General features: G+C 41.4%; 1 protein-coding gene across 2 annotated transcripts in view; it reads right to left on the reverse strand.

Moving 5' to 3' along the window:
• The window catches only part of Pappa (pappalysin 1), a 242,584-nt gene that overhangs the window by 196,373 nt on the left and 24,620 nt on the right, over positions 1-21,591 (reverse strand). For both annotated transcript variants that reach the window (XM_021160402.2, XM_085839245.1), the window contains exon 2: positions 12,294-13,356. In XM_021160402.2, coding sequence (XP_021016061.1) covers positions 12,294-13,356 — 1,063 coding nt within the window. The remainder of the gene's footprint in view (positions 1-12,293; positions 13,357-21,591) is intronic.

Genomic DNA, 21,591 nt, shown 5'->3' on the forward strand with positions numbered 1-21,591 from the left:
ACTATGACCAGGTGAGGTGACTGCTCTTTTCATAGGTCCTCTCATATAGAAGTGTCATGATGAGCCCTTAATGAATGTAATGGCAAGGCTGTGAATATTTAGATTAGAGGAGGTGTTATAATGAGTCTAATGAAGGGGGGGGCAGTAGAGCATTGATCAGATTTTAGCAGTAGAGGCTTGATCAGAAATTTGGATTGTTTATTTTAAAAATGAGATAAAATTAAGTAGAATTTTCTAATCTTCACAAAATAAAGAAGGCATTCAAAAATAGTGTCTCTCATCACAAAAGGTACCTGAGTGGCAAGAATGTTCACAGAATTAAAACCTCTACTCTTCCAATGGGTAAATTGTATTCAGAATTACAGAGCTGCTATTTTTTTCTCTTTTAGCTTTTTGAAAATCAGCTTTAGACATGACTTGGGTAGAAGAGCAGTGCAGGAATGCCCGATTCTTATCCAGCTCAACTACACGTATTGGATTATGACTCAGGCAAACGGTTCTCTCTTCCCCCAGTCTTTACTTACAGTTAAGAAATATTTCTTTGATAGTAGCAGGAGCTCAGAGTTCACTTATATTCAGAACAGCCCATAAAATTTGAAGCATCCTTGGCAACATGAGAAAACACAACACCTTGAAGCATAATATTAAAAAGTACCATTACAGCAATATGGCAATTTGTGTCAAACTATTGCTTTCACAAACACAACTATGGAGATCTAGGCTCCACAGCTTTCTCTTCCCACCATCTAACTTCCTTCCTGTAGAACTCAAACCACAATTGATAAATAGTACAGCTCACCACATTGAAAGAAATATGCATAGCTCAATAATGGCCCTGGGGTTTGTCTTTCTCATTGAAATACAATTAAACAAAGACAAAAACATGTGTTTCATGAGTTGTAGTGGCCATGATATTTTAGGTATAAGAAGTTATTCTGATCCTGGATTTTATGGCTCTAGTTTTAGCCATGTGTGCCATATAACACATGGGAAGGCTAGCTAAATAACACTGAATTTAGGGAGGATAAATCAAGAATTATATCATCACCAGTAGTTGTCAATAAGACAGCATCTGGAATTTAGTCTGGACTGTGGTTCCATATGAATCACATAATCTTAGGCAAATAACAAATGTATTTGCAGTGAGAATAATGCAATCACAACAGTAGGTGTAGCTCTCTGTTGGTGACCTTTAACAAACCTAATAACTTTTCCATATTTTGTCTTTCCTGGAGTTAAAGCAGAGATGACTTTCACAGGGTCATGTGAGCACAGAGTTCAAGTTTGGAGAAAGGATACTGGAAAAATGACATTGTATGTGAAGCTCTTGTGTGGACACTTTGCCCCTTCTTAGAACTGGGACCAAAACACCCATAGAAGGAGTTATAGAGACAAAGTTTGGAGCTGTGACAAAAGGATGGACCATCTAGAGACTGCCATGTCCGGGGATCCATCCCATAATCAGCTTCCAAATGCTGACACCATTGCATACACTAGCAAGATTTTGCTGAAAGGACCCAGATATAGCTGTCTCTTGTGAGACTATGCCAGGGCCTAGCAAACACAGAAGTGGATGCTCACAGTCAGCTATTGGATGGATCACAGGGCTCCCAATGGATTATCTAAAGAAAGTACTCAAGGAGCTAAAAGGATCTGCAACCCTATAGGTGGAACAACATTATGAACTAACCAGTATCCCTGAGCTCTTGACTCTAGCTGCATATGTATGAAAAGATGGCCTAGTCGGCCATCACTGGAAAGAGAGGCCCATTGGACTTGCAAACTTTATATGCCCCAGTACAGGGGAAGGCCAGGGCCAAAAAGTGGGAGTGGGTGGGTAGGGGAGTGGGGGGAAGGGTATGGGGGACTTTGGGATAGCATTGGAAATGTAAATGAGGAAAATACCTAATTAAAAAAAATATATATATATATAAGAAATTGCCATTCAAATCGATTGTTTTGTAAAAAGGATGCTACATTTAGAGCATTTGACGAAAAATGAAGTAGAAAACAGGAATATTTCCCAGGTGTCACCACTGAGATTCAAGGGATATTAACAGGGTTTTCAACTTGTCATTTAGCATAGCTTCCTTTCCTGGTGGGTTGAACACATTGTACCTAATTAGACATAGGAGCTGGGAAACATCCTGAAAGAAGGAACTGTCTCTTATTTTTCTAGTCACATTAGTGTCCACCTTCAACTTCACCTGTGCCTTTTAAAGTCATCAAAATCTTTCATTTGTATCAGGACATCTATCATCTGCTAATCAGCCTTAGTGCATAGGAACCAGAATTGCAAAAGCTGATTTGAGTTGATCTTGGTCTAACAAAGAGTAGACGTTGTTGTTTCCCATTTTACATACAATGAATTTTAAATAAGAATGAAGAAGTGTCAGACTTCATGCTGGCCACTGTGTTACTGGAAGAATACAGTTTCCTTCTTCTTTGTGTATGGCCAAACCGCAGCAGGCAAATTGTTTTTCTACCAGGAATCCACTTGGGAAAAGACTTCCCTTGTGCATCTCCTCCACCCTGTGTAGGACACAGAGACATTTCATGCTTCTGTGGTGTTAGAGTTACCATTGCCCTCTATGGCCATAAAAAAAAAAAAAAAGTTCAGTAGTCAGAAGCCACGCTCAAGCCTAAGGGCTGTGGTTGACTGTCTGAACTCACAAAAGGCTGGAATTACAAACACCAGAAACATAAAATGGAGACAGTGTTCTCCCTGCTGTTTTACCACCAGACCACTAACACAACCTAGAGCACAGAGAAGGGCAGAGAAGCAGAGGGTAAAGAAAAAAATAAAAACCCAGGAGGTTCTCAACAGACCTGCAAACTTGTGCTATTTATGCAAACAAACCTAGGAGAAAAAGGTCTCTGTGTTTACATGTTAGTTCCCTAGTTTGGTATTTACAGAAAGTGAGAGAGAAGGTGTGGAGGCTGGTGATTTGCAGGATGATGCTGAGCTGCAATCACATTAGGAAAGTGCCCCTCCTCCCACTAAAAGGAAATACACTGTTGTTTGTAGATCCAAACTTCCCTCGCAGCCTCATTGGCTGTGTTTCCTAACTGGAAGGGAATTTGACCAAGTGCTGAGGCTGTCATGGGCTGTCAGTGTCACCAGTGGATTGAGACAGGGAAAGGAGGGTGCTGAGTTTGCCAAAGTTATGATGGAAAATCCCCAATAGTCTCCTACTGAGGCCTTCGAAAGGGCACCCAGTATTCCCATCTGTCCAGGGAACTGCAGATGGCAATGAACATTGAACCTCAGAAAGGGGTAAGAGACAGAGCCTCTCAGATCCTGTTATACTAGAAGCTCCACAGTACTGGTCAGCATGTGTCCAGGAGGCAGCTTGCAGAGTTTGCTACTGACATCACGATGGGCATCTTTCTTACCTTCAGTTCCTTGACTTCACAAATACTCAGTGAGGCTCAGCCTCAGCCCCTGACATGCCTTTCTTATTTTGTTCAAACTGTACAGTCTTAGTGTGGCATGTTCTGCTGCTTATCTCTCCAGAAGAGGAATACATTAGCATTTAGTATGGATAAGGCTCTTAGAACTGAAAGATAAAATCTAAAGAAAATATGGAACTCATAGCTGCAAAAAGTCAAACGGTAGCACTAACAGATTCAAACATCGCTGACTCTTATTCCAGCCTCAAAATTCTAGTAAGAGGTTTTAGAATTGAGAAACAGGTGAACGTAGGATATGGCGGGAAGACATCACATTACCCAGGGAAGGGAAATTCCTAAACAACAGCTGGAAACTCCTTGTTATGTGTAATGCTCATGTCATGCCAGGTGCTACCCCAAAAGGTGAATCGTATGCTATGGTGGCACTCCATCAAACCTAAACAGTGAAGCAGACTGTTCCTTCTATCCTGATGTCTCATAGAAGGCAACTACACAGGGCTACAACCGTATCAGATGGATTTAGTGGAAGCATACTCTAAATGTGTGTGGTCTCTCAAACTTGCTATTTCACCCAACTCACTGCTTTGCTTCCTGTTCTCCTAATGTTTCAGAGCCCTGGATAGTCTCTGTTAATTATAATCTCCCCTGTACCATCCTTTCCATGACTAAAATGGTACAGTGTTCTCAGGTGGAAATGACGACTGAAGGTGAACTTCACTTGGTTTCAAGAAAACTCAAGATTACATTAGAGAAAATTAGACTAGGCACATCAGTGTGCCTGCTCAGGTTTAATGTATTTCAATATTAAAGCAATCATAATAAAAACATCTTAGTAAGATCCACCAAACTTGCATGTGCCTCTTCAGGACCATTGCCAGCACTGCATGGAGTAGATTGTGAGGCATTGTGTCTTTTAATACAGATAGTCATTTGGGGTAATTGTCAAATAAACTAGTGTACAAAGTGGATAAGTTTGATATAAGTGATGTGGTCTTTACATAACAGCACCAGTTCTGTGGCCAGTGCTTAAAAGAAAGTATTTTAAGAATGAAAGTAATCTGGCTAAATGCTCTCAGTTTGTATATTGCAGTTTGCTCCAGTCTTTGTTAAGAGCCTGTTGGAACGCAGTCTCTGTGAAATAAGTGCTGACAGGCAGGCAGTCTGTCTATGTGCATGGACGAAATGGGACGAACACCTACCATACCTACTATGTGCCAGACTCAAAACCAAGTGTTTTATACCAGTGACTTTAATTTATGTTTTATGACATGTCACAAGATAGCTGTTATCACCTATTTTTAATGGATGAGAAACCACCAACTCTTACTGAACAATGAGCCAAGGTCAAACAACTAGGGCAGAGTGGAGCCAATATTCAAACCCTGGTCAGTCTCCAGTGTGCATATTTGTTCCACTACACTAGTCCTGACTCCTGTTATTGCTGTAATGAATATTAGTCACGTTAAATAAACCCTGATATTCTGATTATGAGATTCCAAGTAATTTCTCTTACAGGATTACTGGAAAAGAATGAACGAAGTTACTGAAAAAAAAAAAAAAACCAACACAACAATGCTCTTTTTCATCTGCAAACTGGTTAATGCTTCCCAGGACTCCCTGTTATATTACTTTTATATGAGCCTCATGGCCACATAAAATAATATATGATGTGTGCCATCAAATATTATTTCTTTCAGTAGATGTGAAAATGGAGACTTGGAGTTTAAGAGACTGGCCCAAGATTGCATAGCTAAGAAACTGCCCAGCCAAGGACACAGTGTGTTTCTCCTGAATTTTTATTTCTTCCTAATCATGCTGATTCTTTGAGATGTGCAATTGAGGAACAAATTGGAGCATCTACATACATGGAATGCCAACTAGCCTTTTCCTGCTCTCTGCCTCCCTCTTCCCATCTCAGCCTCAGTTGCTCTGCTGAGCAATCTGTCCCTTCTCCCCATGTTTTCTGTCATTGCCAAGCCTGACTATACTGGGAGCCTCTTTTGTCTCCACCACATCATGAAGATTTCCCTAACTTCTCAAAAGTCCAGTGGTTCTTCCTTTTCTCAGTTATCATGGGAACTTATGGTCCTGGTATTTCAATTGGAAACAAGACCTCTGCCTTCCTGTCCACCCTTGGGATGAGTGTAATAACAGGCCATTAGAGTGCAAAATACAAACTCCTGGAAAGACAAGAGATTCTGTCTCAAAATCCAGAAGCATCTGTCACTGTGTTCTGGCTATTAAAGACGTCTTAACAAAATATGGATGATGGGTGAGGAAATAAATATGCTAGATATAACCTTTCAAGTCCCCAGCTATCAGCTTCCAAGACATTGGGGCAATTGGTAGTGGGAAGCTTGAGGGACTTAAACAGCTTGGGAATAGGAAGTGAGCTGCTGGCATAGTTCTTTGTCCCAGATCAAATTTCTGTTTCTGCTAGAGTTGGTCTGTGTCCCCTCTTCTTTACAGCTTGAGCTCCTTGTAATCAGCAAGAAGGAACTGTGACAAAAAGCCTCCCATATGTCTTTGAGCTCTTATAGTCCTCGATGCCTTGATACCTTGTTAACAACTGTTTCAGGCTAAGAGCATCTATGGAGTCAGTAGTGCAAACAAAACAAAATAAAACTAAACTAAAAGCCAAAAAATTTTAATGGGACTCTGAAGGGCCTAGGCAACATTGCAGAGATGACTTCAAGATGTAACCCTTCTTGTGAGATTTCCAGCCATGTTGACTTTAAAAACTAACAAAGATCCAGGAGATCAAGGATCTTATTCCAGGAGATTACTTTTACATTTAGTAATAACAATAACAATAATAATGAAAAAGCAAAGAAAGGGAAGAGGAGAGAGTTTATCCAGTAACATACTTCTTTTTGAAAACATGAGGCCAAGAGAAAATCCACTGAATGTATCTCTAAACAGTCTGGTCATGGTAATCCTTGTAATCCACATGATGGAGAGGAAGGGATGTCTAAGTCCCTGCATCTCACTAGCCAGTGTGTCCAGACCAGTGTGAGACTATCTCAAAGACAAAAAGTTAAAGGCACCCGAGAAATGATACCTGAAGCTGTCCTCTGCACTCTACATATACATTTTCACATATATTTGAACTCTCACACACAATAAAAAATAGCCTTATACACACCCACCTCCCCTTTGCACCCAAAACCACATACACACACACACACACACACACACACACCCCAGATACAAACCATACACACATGAAGGCAAAGAAACATTTCCCTAGGAGCCAATAGGGGCAGAACAGTTGCTTCCCCTCCCCACTCAGTTTATGTAATTAGATACCCACAGTTGCAGATGTAATTCACTCAATGATGCTGTAGGGGTGGGGTGGGGAAGTTGCAGGTTCCAAAGAGGGGAATTGAGAAATTTGTCTCCCAGGCAGACTACTAAAATGCAAAATGCCAGTTGTGTACATGGCTTATCTCTGCCCTAGGAAGAATGACTGTGGTTCACTTGTGATGCCAATCTCTACCTGACCGGTCACATAGAAAGACTAGCCATGCTTATGAAGAATTGAGGATCCCACCCTAGTACTGTGGGGTAGTCCCTTGTAGTAGTAGTAGTGGACTAAGTAAGAGCAATTGCTGATCAGTTTTACCAATGAGGTGATGATGTCACAGGAGCAGCAATTGGATTGGCAAGAATGGAATGTGCTGTAAATCTAGACTGTTAGAGAAATTGAAGAACAGAAGTGGAAAGAGAAACGAGAGAAGGGGGAGGGAGGGAGAGAGGGAGAGAGAGGGGAGATGGAAGGAGAGAAAGTGATACTGGGTAACAAAATTCTCTGTGAGAAAAAAAGAGAAACTTTTTTTGGTTTACTTTTTTGAATAGAACGCATCAGCAGATGGTCTTTTGATTTTCTTGCTGTTCATTTCCAGTGGCTAACTTTCTCACTGATTCCCTCTGTGTCTACCTTCTACATGGTCTGTCTTTCTCTCTGCTCTGGACACTTCTGTCTGCTCATCAAGATGCCACTAGCCGTTCTGTACCTCTCTGTGTTCTGTGAGTAAGTCAGGAGAGAAAGATAACATTGATTCCTTTAGCTTAGTCAGGAGGCTTCTTTCTTTTTAGAAAATCTACAGCCAGGATTGAAAAGCCTTTTCTGTCCAGCCACAATTCATAGTTACTACATCTGCCCACTCATTTTCCCTCTACAAAAGAAAAGTCGAAAATGTCTCTTCGTGTTTGATGACCACGAAGGTAAGAGCTAAGGTTACTAGTTCTTTTTAATACCATATACGGCATTGTAAGTAGTTGTCACTTCAAAATCATCCCTCCTTCAATTCCCCTTAACCACTCCGTGTGACTGTACCATCTACCTCATGCCAGGACTCTGACTGTGACCTCTCTCTCTCGGGGATGGTTATTCCTGGATGCTCGATGAAATCCCTGTTCTTCCAGGTAACTGCCTTGTTTTCCCTACATACAATAATTCTCTGTATTTTAAATCCCAATATCAGATGGGATATAGAATAATCTTCTTTTTGTTATAGAGTAAGCATGGTGGTTTAAAGCTAGCTTCCATGGTGCCATAAAAGTGTTATTGCCGCTGATAAAGGAAAAAGACTTCAGCTGTCTTACCTAGTTGTAAACGCTGTGAGTTACCAATATGGCAAGATACAATCATGGAAGTGCAATAGTTGTGTGGATGTTATGTGAGCAAGTAACTAACCCATCCTATAGGAGAAAATGCCAGACTGATACTGCAAACCTGGCTAAGAACTCATGTGTGTGGATCTCCTAGGCCATAGGGATGAACTTACTATTGCTATGTTTCTAAAGGACATAGTGTCAAACTATTCTCCAAATCTGTAACCCTCTCCTCTCAGGTTCGTTTAGCTCAAGAACTTCATCAGAGAAGTTTCTCTGAGCATAGGAAGGAATTTAACAAAGAAACTCAAAATTGGCCAAAGTGCGAATAATTGTCTATGGAGTACTCAGTGGCAGATGAAAGGTGTATAGCACATCCCTCCCCATAAGGTTCAGGTACCATCATGGAAGAGGAGAGAGAGATCTTAACACCCAGGTGTCATGAAAGACTAGAGTGAAACTGTCTTCTAAACATCATAGGACCGCACATGCACTCATGACCTCCCAGCATCTGTGGTTGCCTGCTTATGTATGGGGTACAGATGGGGGTCATGAGCCCTCACTTCTAGCTGAGGCACCATTAACAGTTGATGAAACTTGGGGATAGGAGAGTAAGCTTCTTTAAGGGTACAGCCCTTTTTAGGTCAACCACACCCCAGTGAATGGCAGCACAACCATGAGTATAGGAGAGAGAGACACACAGAGAGAGAGAGAGACAGAGAGACAGACAGAGACAGAGACAGACAGAGACAGCAGAGACAGAGAGAGACAGAGAGATACACAGAGAGACAGAAAGATACACAGAGAGACAAAGAAGAGAGGGAAGGAGGGAGAGAGGGGAGGGAGGGAGGGAGGGAAGGAGGGAAGAATGGAGGGAGGGAGGGAGGGGAGGAGGGAAGGAGGGAGCAAAGGATGATGATGAGGAGGAGGAGGAGGAGGGGAGGAAGTTGGGATGGAGTATGGTATGGATCTCAGAGTGGTTAAGGGGATGAGTGGGTAGTGAGTAATGAATATATTAAATATATATTCTATGAATATGTGAAATTCTCAAAGAAATAACAAGACTCTTAAAAGATAGAGAGGGGGAAAACTGGTTCAGCAGTTAAGAGTACTTGCTCTTACAGATGGTCTGAATCCAGTTCTGAACATCCATGGAAGATAGCTTATAACTGGCTTCTGTAGTCAAATGCACACATGGTACACACATAATCACACACACAAATAATAGTGATATTTATAACAACAATGACAATAATGCTTAAAACAATCAGAGATAGAAAATCATTAATAATAGATACATAGAAAGAGATGATGGAGAGAAACAGAGAAAGACAGATAGAGAAAAGACAAGAACAGGGAGAGAGAGAGAGAGAGAGAGAGAGAGAGAGAAAACCCCTGAAGAGTTTTGTTTGGCTTTGTTCTGTTTTGTTCTGTTTTAACTGAGTACCTCATTAAAAGTCACCTAAACAACAGCAGCCTGGGCTTCTGTTCCAGTTGCCTCTCAGCTTTTGTGCCTTTATCTTTTTTTTTTTTCTCTCTCTCTCTTTTTTCTCTTTTCCTCCTCCCTCTCATTTGTTCAAAGTCAAAAAGTGAGTATTTCTCTGAAACCTTCCACAGGTTTCTTTCTGCACACAGGAGAGCTGACTCAGCCAGAACCCAATAACCCCAGCTTAGTCATGATGACACAGGGCCTGGTGGGGCTCACCCTGGGCACACAGTTTTCCCAGGCAGCAAACAAACAGACCCTGGCTTGAGTGGTCACACTGCTGGCACATGGCCGTGCATAGACATTTGGAGCATGCAGTCTCGTGATGAGAAAAGCGGAGGCCTTTGGAATTTGCCAGTGTTGCCTGCTGATTTTGAGTTATCTGGAACCTGGGGCCCTATGGTCCCTGTACACTAGCAGAGGACTCTGAAAAGGCCAGTTGCCTTTGGTTCTGACTCTTACAGCCATCAAACTATAAGCTTTTTAAAAGCTAACCTGACAGCTAACCAATGCTTTAATGTTACCGAATTGTTCCTTAGATTTAAACATAAATGACCTGGAAGGGACTAGCCATATACTAAATCTTCCTTTGTATGCTGCATGAGTCTGTAACAAGTGAGTGGCCAGGAGCCCTCCATGCACCAGCAGGCTGAGTTGCTGCCAGGCAGGATGTTCCCCTGCCAGAATCCTCATTTCTCTGAACATAGGTATTTGGCTGTGCAAGGGAGGTCCTTGGTCTTTTGAGAGAGAAAGAGAAGTATCAGCAGGAAACCTGCATACGTCGGCAAATGTGTTGAAGCCCTCAGCAAGTCCAGCGTTCTGTGTGTTGGACAGAGTGGAAAAGTTCCCCCATGAACCTGAGAAAAAACAGGAAAGAGGGTGTTGCTACTTTCCCTAACTTCAGACTGAAGGTCCCACGTGAAATGCAGCTGACCTTGTTGTATGGTGGGACTGCTGGTTTAGGCAGCAACCAGGGCAGACTCTAAAGTCTTCAGCAGCAGGCCTCTTTGCTTCCTGCTTCTCAGGAATAATACACGGAAAACTCACTGTTCCTGCAGTCTCTTTCTTTCTTCCCCAATCCAATCTTTGAATGATGTCGAAAGTATTCCTATTCTTTGTATAGACACACAATGTAATAGAGGCTAATGTCTGGTATTTTTTGTCATCATCCTTTTCCTTGTTTTTGACAAAGGATTTCCCACTGAATTTGGAGCTCACCATTTTACGAAGGTGGCTGGCTGGAGAGATCCCAGAATTTGACTACTCTGTCCTCTGAGGCAAAGACTGTGCGTGGTATCTACATAGGTGCTAGGGACTTGAACTCGGGCCCCTCTGTTCCAGTTACCCTCTGAGCCAACTCTCCAATACCTTCTAATATTTTTGTTGTTAAAAGTAAATACTGTTGTACAGATTTAAGGTTCAAACCATGTCTTGATGGGATTGAAACACAGAGATAAGTTTATGATAGTGAAAATAGCAAAGTTATCTATCAGCTCACACAGCTACCTTTTATAATGACCAGAATACTGGGGTTTTTTTAGCATGAATATTAAGTACAGTACATATTTATTATCCATATTAGATTTCTGAAGATAATCTGTTGGGCTTCCCATTTTGACTGTTTCTGAAGACCTTGGTGAATTTCCACCTGTTTCAAAGAACTCTCCATGACACATTCAAGTCTTAGGGCGAGTGCTTTGCATGGGCCTCCTTACTACCCTCTCCTTTCCTTAAAGAAACATACTTATTGATATCTACTAAGGTACGGGGTACTGCTGTAGAGAAATGGCATTTCTTTATGCCTTCTGTCTGACCTTTGCAACTTAAAACGTCATCATTTTCTCATTTCTGTCTTACAGATCCAGGAAGAGCCTTTAGGAGATCAAAACATGAGAAAGTGGTAGAGCTGGGATCTGCAACCAAAGTCCTGTCTGACACGAGATCTACCAGCTCAGCATCCACAGAGCGGGACCCGACACTGGAAGATTTCTGCGTAATTTTCCAGCATGAAAACTACAAACCCCATCTAGCAAATTTGGTAATAAAATAATTGACTTTTACCTCTCACAGTTTTATTTATATGTGCATTGCTAGAGAATAAATCTAGAGTCTTATACTAGCTAGGCAAGTGCTCTATCACTGAGCTATAAACATACCCTTCTTTTATTTGGAGATAAAGCCTCACAAATTTTCCCATGGCTGCCTTGAACTCATTCTGTAGCTCAGGAAGTCCTTGAAATTAAAATTGTCCTGTGTCTCTCTCCTAAGTAGTTGGGATTACAGGCTTGAATGATCAGGTGCTTCTGTTTTTATTTACTTACAATGTAATAGATACAAATGTTTAAATATAAAATAATAAGTAAAAATATAAAATAAAAATAGTTCTATTTACTTTTAACTGAGTTAACTTTAAGTAGTACCCTGTGGCCAGAAGCTACTGAACTGGTTGGGACAGATGTAACAAACATTACCATGTACAGTACAACAGCTATTTGCATGCAGTACACAGTCCCCAATTTAACCCCTGAGCTCTTTGAGAGAACAGGATTTTGAGACCTTCTTCACGGTCAATAGCAAGCACTCAGTAAGTAGTCTCATAAAGGACTGTGCACGTATGTATTCTTGATAACCTTAAAAATAAACTTGCATTGCTCAGAAGACAGCTGTACAGACTGGAAAAAATGCCATAAACCCCTAGGGAATTTATGTATCTTATCTACAAAATAGGAACATCACAACGAGCTCTCACCTGGATATCTGTCCAGGAAAGTCTTACCTGTGTGGAGAGTCAGGATCAAAGCATGTCTTAGTGACATCAGTGATGTCTGGGTCACAGCACTCTCCACCATCAAAATTAAACCTTTCGTAGTTGCAGTCCATGTCACACACACCATTCTGCTGCTTCTTCATGAACGCAGGGTAGCGCAGCTGGCGGCAATCTCCACCATCATGACCAGTCAGTGTATGGTTACATTCTGGATCACATTTTTCATCCCCAATCTTGCTGATGTCACAGTTGGCTAGGATGAGGCGGTGACGCAGAGAGGAACTGTTTATATTCAGTACCTCTAGCTCCCAGGAGATGTTGTAGTGTTGAAAGGCCTCAGCCAGCTGTTGGTGCTGAAAGTCAATCTGTTGCCAGCTCACTGTTGGGTTCTCATGGTGATCATCATAGATGTTGACCACACGATAGCGCACCACCTTGGGCTGCCGGAAACTTGGGAGCTGATTGTAACTGGAGATGACTTCTGTGTTGTCACACAGTGTCTGCCCACAAAGAGGAGGCTCCAAATTAGTGTCCAACAGAAAGCCGTGGGCATTGCTGAATTCCACCTGGGGGCTGTTGCCATCCTTCATGGGGGACCAAGTGCGCTTCACGTTGTCCCAGTTCTCCTGGAGGAGGAGCTGAGGTAGAGGGGTGTGGAGGCCACGGGTTTCCATGTCGGATACAATCTCTCGCTGGGTTCTTGCTACTTTCCATAGACTGAAGTGTTCAATGTGGCCCCGGAAGTTGTGATTCAGAGCACTGCCCCCCAACATGAGCACTTTACACTTCTGGGTCAGTGGGCTGAATATGCCACCTACTTGCTCAGCCGAAGTTGCCACCTGGGCACCATTCATATAGAGCTTCATCAGCCGCCCATCATAGGTAGCAGCTAGATGTACCCACTGACCTGGGAGGTAGCTGCGATGGGCATCAATGGTGGTCACTTTCCTGGCCCGGTCTGTCTTCAAGGAGAAAAAGTAGCGTGGATCTCTGTTGCCTTGATCACTGGTGGTGTGAATGCCCATGACCCATCCTCGATCACGTGAGGTATAAGAACATTTGTCATACAGCCCTATGTGGCCCCAAAAGAGAAAGATGAATAAATAAAGCATGGAAGTAGATGCAGGCAAGTTATTCTTCTCTGATAAATGTCACATCTGGATAATCTAGAAGAGTTTTCAAAAAGCTCTCTGAAACTCTGGCTGCTACTATTGGAGCCTCTGGGACCACCCTTAGGGCAAGGTAAAAGCTGGAGGAACTAATAGGGAAAAAAAGTTAGATTTACCACCTTATGGCAAATGAATAATGAGGTTTTGCTCTTTTTTATTTTGACTATGAAGCATGCAAAAAAGCTTCTGATAGAAGAATGGGTATTTGAACTATATAAAATATAAAAAAATGATAATAAAGCCTGTCAGTTATTGGTTTTACAAAAGTGTTGGATAGAAAAGTATGCTTTCAAATTTATGAGTTTAAATAAAGAATGTTATGAAAAGTGATAAGGAATGGAAGATTCTCATTTAGAAAGACTGTGTCTTGGGCCATTACCATAACTACAAGCAGACAACTTCCATTAGCAGTCAGTGAATGATGTGTAACATGAAATCATGGAAAAGGTTGCCCTTGAAGAATAAGAGGCAAGGGCTGGAAAGCCAGTGTTTCTGTCTTTAACATGAATCTTGTCTAACCTTTGCATGTGTTCTGGAAGAAAGATAGACACTTAATAGCTGAACTGGGAAGATTTCAGAACATCACTGCCTCCAACTTCCTTGATTTTATCAGTAGTAAGGACACTGAGACACAGAGAACAGATGACATTCTTAAGGCTTTATAGAATCACATATAAATCTCCCAAGAACCAAGTGCTGTTTATGTAACACACCTGTCTTTATAGTCTCTCTCTCTCTTTCTCTCTCTCTGTATGTGTGTGTATATGTGTATGTATGTATGTATGTATGTATGTATGTATGTATGTGTCTATTCACATATTTATAAATGCTCTTTTAATTGCAGTAAAGTATAAACTCTACTAATACTATGTAACAGACAAGGCATCATGCTAAAGTCTTTATATCTATTAGGTATTTGAACACTTATAATAACTGTGGCAGTGATATTAAGACTCTCTTTTATGTAATGATTAACATGAAAACTAAAGAAAGTGAAAAAGATGAATGTGAGGTCATCTGGTTGGTATATGACCTCGCAATTAACTGTCCTAGGTGAAAGTAGTAAAACACCCCCTTTACTAATACTATCAAGGCTTTGGGTTTCATCATCTACCAAAGAAAATTCAAGTTAGTTATCACAAATTTTAGTTGGCCCTTAAGGACATTTAAATCAGATGTACTTAACTAGAGATCATGTAGAAACGCTAATAAGCAGCTCAAAAGATTCTCCGTGCATCTAAATATCTTTGTACACATCAATTCCCCTGTCTCCCAGTCTTTCTGGGATATACCCACTGTGCCTTGGCTTAGGCAGAGCTTCTGGATGATGAAGAGTATTTTCTAATTACACATGTATTTTAAGTGTCAGATGCTATATAAAGCCAGGAGAAAGGATAAAGAAAAGAAGACAAGAATGAATAAAAAGGGCTCATTTTGGAAGGACAGTTCCTACTCTCACTGGAGAATCATTGCGGTCACCTTAACTCTGAGTGTACATCTGCCATTAATATTCATCGAAGGAACAGGGAGAATGTCCAGCAAAATCAATAGAGGAGGCCCACACAGTCTTCTTTCCTTTGTGAACACTTAGACCTTAGCATCTGTACAAATGTCTATGTTAGCATCTGACATGGCCAGCATTTGGCAGAGGATCCAAGCCCACCCACTTCTTTCTTCCCACTCACAACATTTTCCAGCAATGGACAGAGTCTCCTAATACAGTCATTCCACTTCCACCATCTGGGTGACATTGGCATGTGCCCCTGGGTCTTTGAACGAAGTGTTGTATCACATAGTCAACCCAGGACTGATTTTCTTTCTCCCAAGCTTCCCAATGACTAACGCCCAAATCAGTTTTCAAGGGGCACTTCCTGATAGCTCTGTGAATGTGGATCATTCTCTCTACTGATTTTGCTTTTGCTTTCAGAAAACAACATCAAATCTCTCACTCTGGAGTTGCCTGTCTCCATTATGTTGTCTCTTCTCTGCTAGACTGAATGGTTGTTGAGGGTAATGCCCACATTGGCTCATGTCTGTAAACTGTCTTACCCCTCGTTACAGTGGGCATCCAATATGTGTGCCATGAAAATGCATGGACACATGTAATTCAAAACATGAAAAAAAGAAAGAGGTTTTAAAGGCAAACAGAATTGAAAGCAGTAATTTATGTCTCAGTTGCTAATAGACAAGGAATATCAGAGGACAGATGTGTTTCTACTGTAAAGAATATGAAAGATTTTGGGCCCAGGGTAGCCTGTTTTGACTCATGATGACAGCAGTTACAGGCCATATGTCTAGGACAAAAATCACATCATCTCTGTGGACCTTGATTCTCCCATTTGTATCTCTTTTTAAATAGGATGTCCTACTTAAGAGATGTAATGGATATACTATCCTTAACACACAGGCTATCCAAACAAGAGCTGGTTTTCAAGATGTTGAAGGGACTGGGAATAAATTAGAAATAAAAGAGTAGGAAATAAATGGAAACAAAATACAAAGGGGCCACCTTTGTAAAGGAGGTGCCTTGAAAGCATCTTGCCTGATGGGTTAAGTTGCAGGGTGAAGGCTCAAAAAAAATCGACTTAGAAATCCTATATTTCCACCAACTTAGACAATATTAACAAAGTACATATTAGAAGTTACTTTCCAACTGATTCCCTCCAAGGGCAAAAAGCTGTCTTCACATTTGGAATTAATTTCTCTAGAGCTCTTGTCTGAGTGTCCACTTAGAATGTCAGTGGGATCAGAGGCTGCTAAAACCATCACATTTGTGTCTTCCATACCTCTCAGCTCAGTGTCTCCCCCTTTTCCATTTAATTTCTCTATCATCATCATCATATTTCTCCTCCTCATCATCACCATCATCCTATAAAAGATAATGAAGGGTCTTCTAATAGGAAACATGATATCCTTCCTCCTTTCTTCCCTTTTTATTTTGTCAGGGGCTTTTGGTCTCTGCCTTTTCCTGTTGCTTTTGGAAAGAAGCCTGCCTTCTTATCAACGTAAAGTGTTTACACATCTGTAGGGTTTCCTCAGTTCAGAACCTTTCTGGAGTCTGGAGCTTTGGTTCAGACTACTTGATGCTGCCATATAGAGGTATAGAGGAGCTGGCTTGTCCCAGGAGGCAGAAGGGAAAGGCAGTGACTCCAGGAGGAAAAATATGGGAGAAAAATTCGATTCTTAAAGCAGGAGCTGCAGATGTTCAAATGGAAACAGTTACCTGGATTGTAAGTTGGTGAAAGGAAATCACCGTGCCTCCTTGAGGTGGGGGACAGATGTGGGGACAGGAGTCAGTTTCTATTGAAAAATAGATGCATTGAAGTGACTTTCTAGGAGCCTGGATGGGAAGCACTCCCATACCATCTCCATTCAGAACCAAACCTCAGCATCAGAGATTTGGCTTGGTGTGCATGTGGGAGTACATACATACTATGGCACCCATGAGGAGGTCAGAGGATGACTTGTGGAGTTGGGTCTCTCCTTCATTTTTTTTTTTTTTTTGCAGGTTTAAGAATCAAACTCAGGGGGACAGCATTGAGCAGCAAGTGCCTTTACCTGTTGAGTCACTTAATCAACACTTGGTGGCCCTTTTACATTGTCACCTCTCCATTTAAGCTCACACCTGGCAGGAAACCCTGAAGACAGGAGACCTGCACAGAGTCCTCTATAGCCTTGACTTGGTAGAATGCTCTGAGTTACAGGAAACTTTATGAATCACATTAAAGATTCTACTTTAGGGGGTATACATCTCTGTTTCTCTTTTCTCTACATAAACATGTTACTCTTACTTTGGAGTGCTGTACATTATCTCCTTAACCTTGCCCATAAAGCTGCCAGCTGACACATCTTTCCTCAACCCTCTGAGTAAACTGAGGTTCAAGACCAGGAAGTCCAAGGTGACAGTGCTGAATTTAGACTTAGAGGATCCTAGGACTTGTAATCATTTACTACTTCAAGTGCCAAGCTCCAAGCATTTTATTGTAGATTGTCTTAAGGTCTGGCCTCCTCTAAGAATACTTCTCCCAGTCTTCATTGCCAACACAAGCAAGCTGAGCTGAAGGATAAGCCAGAAGGCTGAGCCTTGTGACACGCTTTTGCCTAGACCTAAAACTAGAATCAGAAAGCAGTTCTTTACTACTAACAATCTGTTGTCCTTATCCAATTCTACTGGGACACAACATCTGCACAGGCGTCTGTTGACTTAGAGTTTCGTATGATTTCTTGAGCTTGTCCTCCTGTTTCAAGACTTCCATTGCCAGCTAGGGTTTTCCTAGCTTCCAGTGTCTACATTTTTCTTCAGATTTCTATCATAACTTGATAGGCTCTCATTTATTCATTAGTTATAAATTGAATGTTTGAGACCTCATTAAGATGTAAATGTTGAAGTCACATCATCTAGAAGCTGAGAATATGACTCTATTTGGTGACAGTCTTTAAAGAGGTAATCATATAGCAGCAATGTCACCATAAGATCAAATCTCAAGACTAGTATCTGGATGGTAGGAGACATTCGGGGCACATATGTGTTCAGAGAAGAGAGCACATGTAGACACACAGAGGATAGCCAAATAAAAGCTTGAGAGAGAAAATATACCTAAGCTGACTTGGATTTTGGACTCGTAGTTTCCAGGATTGTAAAAGAGATACATGTTATTTCAGTCACACAGACGCTGAGCCTCAACCAGGTAAGCCCCAGCAGACTGTTGAATTATCATTTAGCACTCCTTCCAAACACTCCCACTGGGATTTCTCTAAACTCTTGTCCTTCTCCCACTGTCTTGTGCTCAGTTCACAAATCCTTCTATTCTTTCTCAACTTCTCCCTTTTCTATTTTGGGCAGAGCACAGACAATTAGGAGGAGCCAAAGATGGGTGATATAGTCGACACACACCAAAAAATCTTCCCGCCTGAAAGGCAAGCTTTGTGTTTGTGTGTGAATTGACTTCCTTGGAGTTCCTTGAATGTACTGGGTACATGGGTAGCTGCCTCCATGTCGAGCTAGCTCCTATGATGTTCACACCGGTCTTGTAAAATAGCTGCCATCCATTACCAGTGATAAAAGTTGAGCCTTAGAGAAATGATGTTCCCTTCCTAAAATCAGTAGAAATAAGGAGTAGGAAGTGGTACAAGTTAGGCATCACAGTGTCCAGTTTCATTCTTCCATATGGGGGGGGGCAGAACCCAACTCTCTCTCTCTCTCTCTTTCTCTGTACCATTCCTTGGATGCTCAACATATTAGGTCTTATAGTTGCCATTGCCTTGGGAGGAGAATTAGCCAACCATGCAACTGTATACTCAACTAATATATATTTTTCGCCTTTGGAGAGTATCCAGATAGGAAGACAAAAAAATCTACCTAGGACATTTCTCTATGCAATAAAAAAGCAGCAGTTGAAAATAAATAATGATAATAGCTATTTTTGAAAACCACTATGTAACAATCTGTACATTAAACACACATACCTTGGGGTTTACATGACCCTGTAAAATTGTTATTATCATGCCTTTGGTAGATATGAAAATTGAATATGAAGACCATAAGGTGTCCCAAGGATCTTTTCTATGATCTTGGAAAGACACAATTCTGATTCCTATCTACCTGACTTTGAAGACAACGTGGATTCCAGGATGCATTCCTGCATGGGAATCACTCTAGGTCACTAGAGGTTCTCCTGCCTCCTCTGATACTGTTCTGCTCTGCACCACTAGATATGCAATTATTTTCTGAGCTTCTTCATTCCCTCTCCTGATGGGAGGATCACAACAGATAGACCTAAAGGTCCATTCAATTTCCTAGATTCTGAATTCTAGGACTATAATTCTTCAGATGCTCCAACGTAGCGATCCACTGTGGGAAATGTAAGGTCATGGGTAGAAGAGGCAAGTTTGGGGCCTTCACTTTACAATACCCATGATCTATGGGAATCTGACAGGAGAATACAAACAGAGGAATGAAAAGAGGAATTTAGGTCAACGATACAGTTTGAGTATGCTAAAAAAAAAAAAAAATTAAAAGCTAAAGGTCAACCCTGGTTCCTTTTGTTTTGTTTTGCTTTGCTTTCCATGATTTAATCGCCACTATCAAAACCACAGAAGAATGCTTGAGAGAGCAATCCTATGGAAAGCTTTTATCTGTCCAATGGAGAGTAATTAAAACAGACAGATTTGGGTTAAGTATACCCATGGTCCCTGCACTGGGTTTATTCAGGGGAGGCCCCCAAAATGACCCGAAGGATTCAGAACCACCAGTCATTAAGAGAAAGCAGAGATGGTACCAAAGGGCATTTTTGGTCTCCTGGTGTCCGAGAAGCAACAATATCCATTGTAACCTCAGCCACACAGTCAACATTTGCTCAGGTGAGGTTTCTTGTAAGTCAGTCATGTATGTGTTCTGCTCTTGCCCAGATTCTTTAACCATGCTAGGAACCAGTTTTGACTGTCTCCAGACTACGTGGTACAGCTCATCAGTTTCACTAAGTGCTATAACCTTAAATGACTTAAGCTCTCTGTGTCTGGGTTCTTCAACCTGCTTCTAGGGATCAGTACTTTTATCCTGTATGCTTCATCTATCACCCAGGTATCTTTGAAAGGGTAAAGGAGATGAATGAACATGTTCTTGAGAACTACTTTAAACTACACTAATCCAGGTGTGAGGCAAATTTGAGAATGGTACACCTATCTATAATCCAGAAGTCTTAATATATGGGCCCATGTGATACATTCAGACTGGCAAAATGCTCTGGGAGCCCAAAATCAAAACAAAACATAAAACATCTGCATTTTCCTCTACTCTTGACCTCCCATTCTGAATACTTTCCTCCTAAAAGCAACCTATACAAAAAAATAGAAAGGTCATAGCTGGGACTGAGGTGATGACTCAGTGATAAAGTGCTTGATGCACAATTATGAAGATGGGAGTTTGGATTCCTTGAGTCCATGTAAGATCCTGGCATGGAAGTGTCCATCTGAACTATAGCTCTTGGAAGGAGGGTAGATGGAGTTGGGAAAAAAGTTCCTAGATTTCACCATCTAGACAGTCTAATGAATTTGCAAATGTTAGATTTAGCAAGAAACCTGGCTTAATACATAAAATAGAATACATAAAATAAAAGGAAGACTCATCCTCTGGCATTTTCAGGCACCCTGCACTTGCACATGATTGCACATTCCTACACAAAACATATGCACATATCACACACAAACATTCACACACACATGTGCTCTCACACATGCACATGCACACATATACACAGTGTGTTGGTTTGAATAAGAATACAGATTTGTATGTTTGGCCATTAGGCACTGGTGCTACTTGACAGAGATTAGGAGATGTGGCCTTTTTGGAGGAAGTGTGTCACTGGTAGCTGGCTTTGATGTTTCAAATGCTCTAGAGAGGACTATTGTCTTTCTCTCAAGTCTGCCTACATGCTACCATGCTTCCTTCCATGATGATAAAGGACTACATCTTTGAAAAATGTAGTAATTAAATCCTTTCCATTAATTAATTAATTAATTAATTAACTAATTAAGTAATTAATTAATCTGCATCCCAAACTCTGCTTCCTTCCTGGTTCTCCCTTACAGAGTTCCTTCCCCTATCCATTCTTACCTTTGACTCAGAGAAGATGGAGTACTCCCCTGCTATCCCTTCACCCTGGAACATTAAGTCTCTGCATGATTAGGCACATCTCTCCCATTGAAGCAGGACAAAGCAGGTCTCTGCTACATGTGTGCCAGGGACTTTATACAGCCCGTGTATGCTCTTTGGTTGGCGTCTCAGTCTCAGAGCTCCCAGAGGTCGAGGTTAAGAGTTGCTGTGTTTTTGGTGTTTCTTCACAGCAATAGAACATCTAATAAGCTGTGCAAGTGTGCATGCACACACACATACACACACACACAACAGAGAGAGACATACACAGAGACAGAGAGACACAGAAAGACAGAGGCAGAGCGACAGAGACAGTGTCAGGGAAGAAAAAGAAGGAAGAAGAGAAGGAGGAGGAAGGAAAAGAAGGAAAAGGAGAAGAAGATGAAGAAAGAAGAAGGAGGAGGACAAGAAGAAGAAGGAGGAGGAGGAGAAGGAGGAGGAGAAGGAGGAGGAGGAGGAGGAGGAGGAGGAGGAGGAGGAGAAGAAG

This window comes from Mus caroli, unplaced genomic scaffold (assembly GCF_978045245.1).
Source record: "Mus caroli unplaced genomic scaffold, Mus_caroli_1 scaffold_6, whole genome shotgun sequence".
Taxonomy (NCBI): domain Eukaryota; kingdom Metazoa; phylum Chordata; class Mammalia; order Rodentia; family Muridae; genus Mus; species Mus caroli.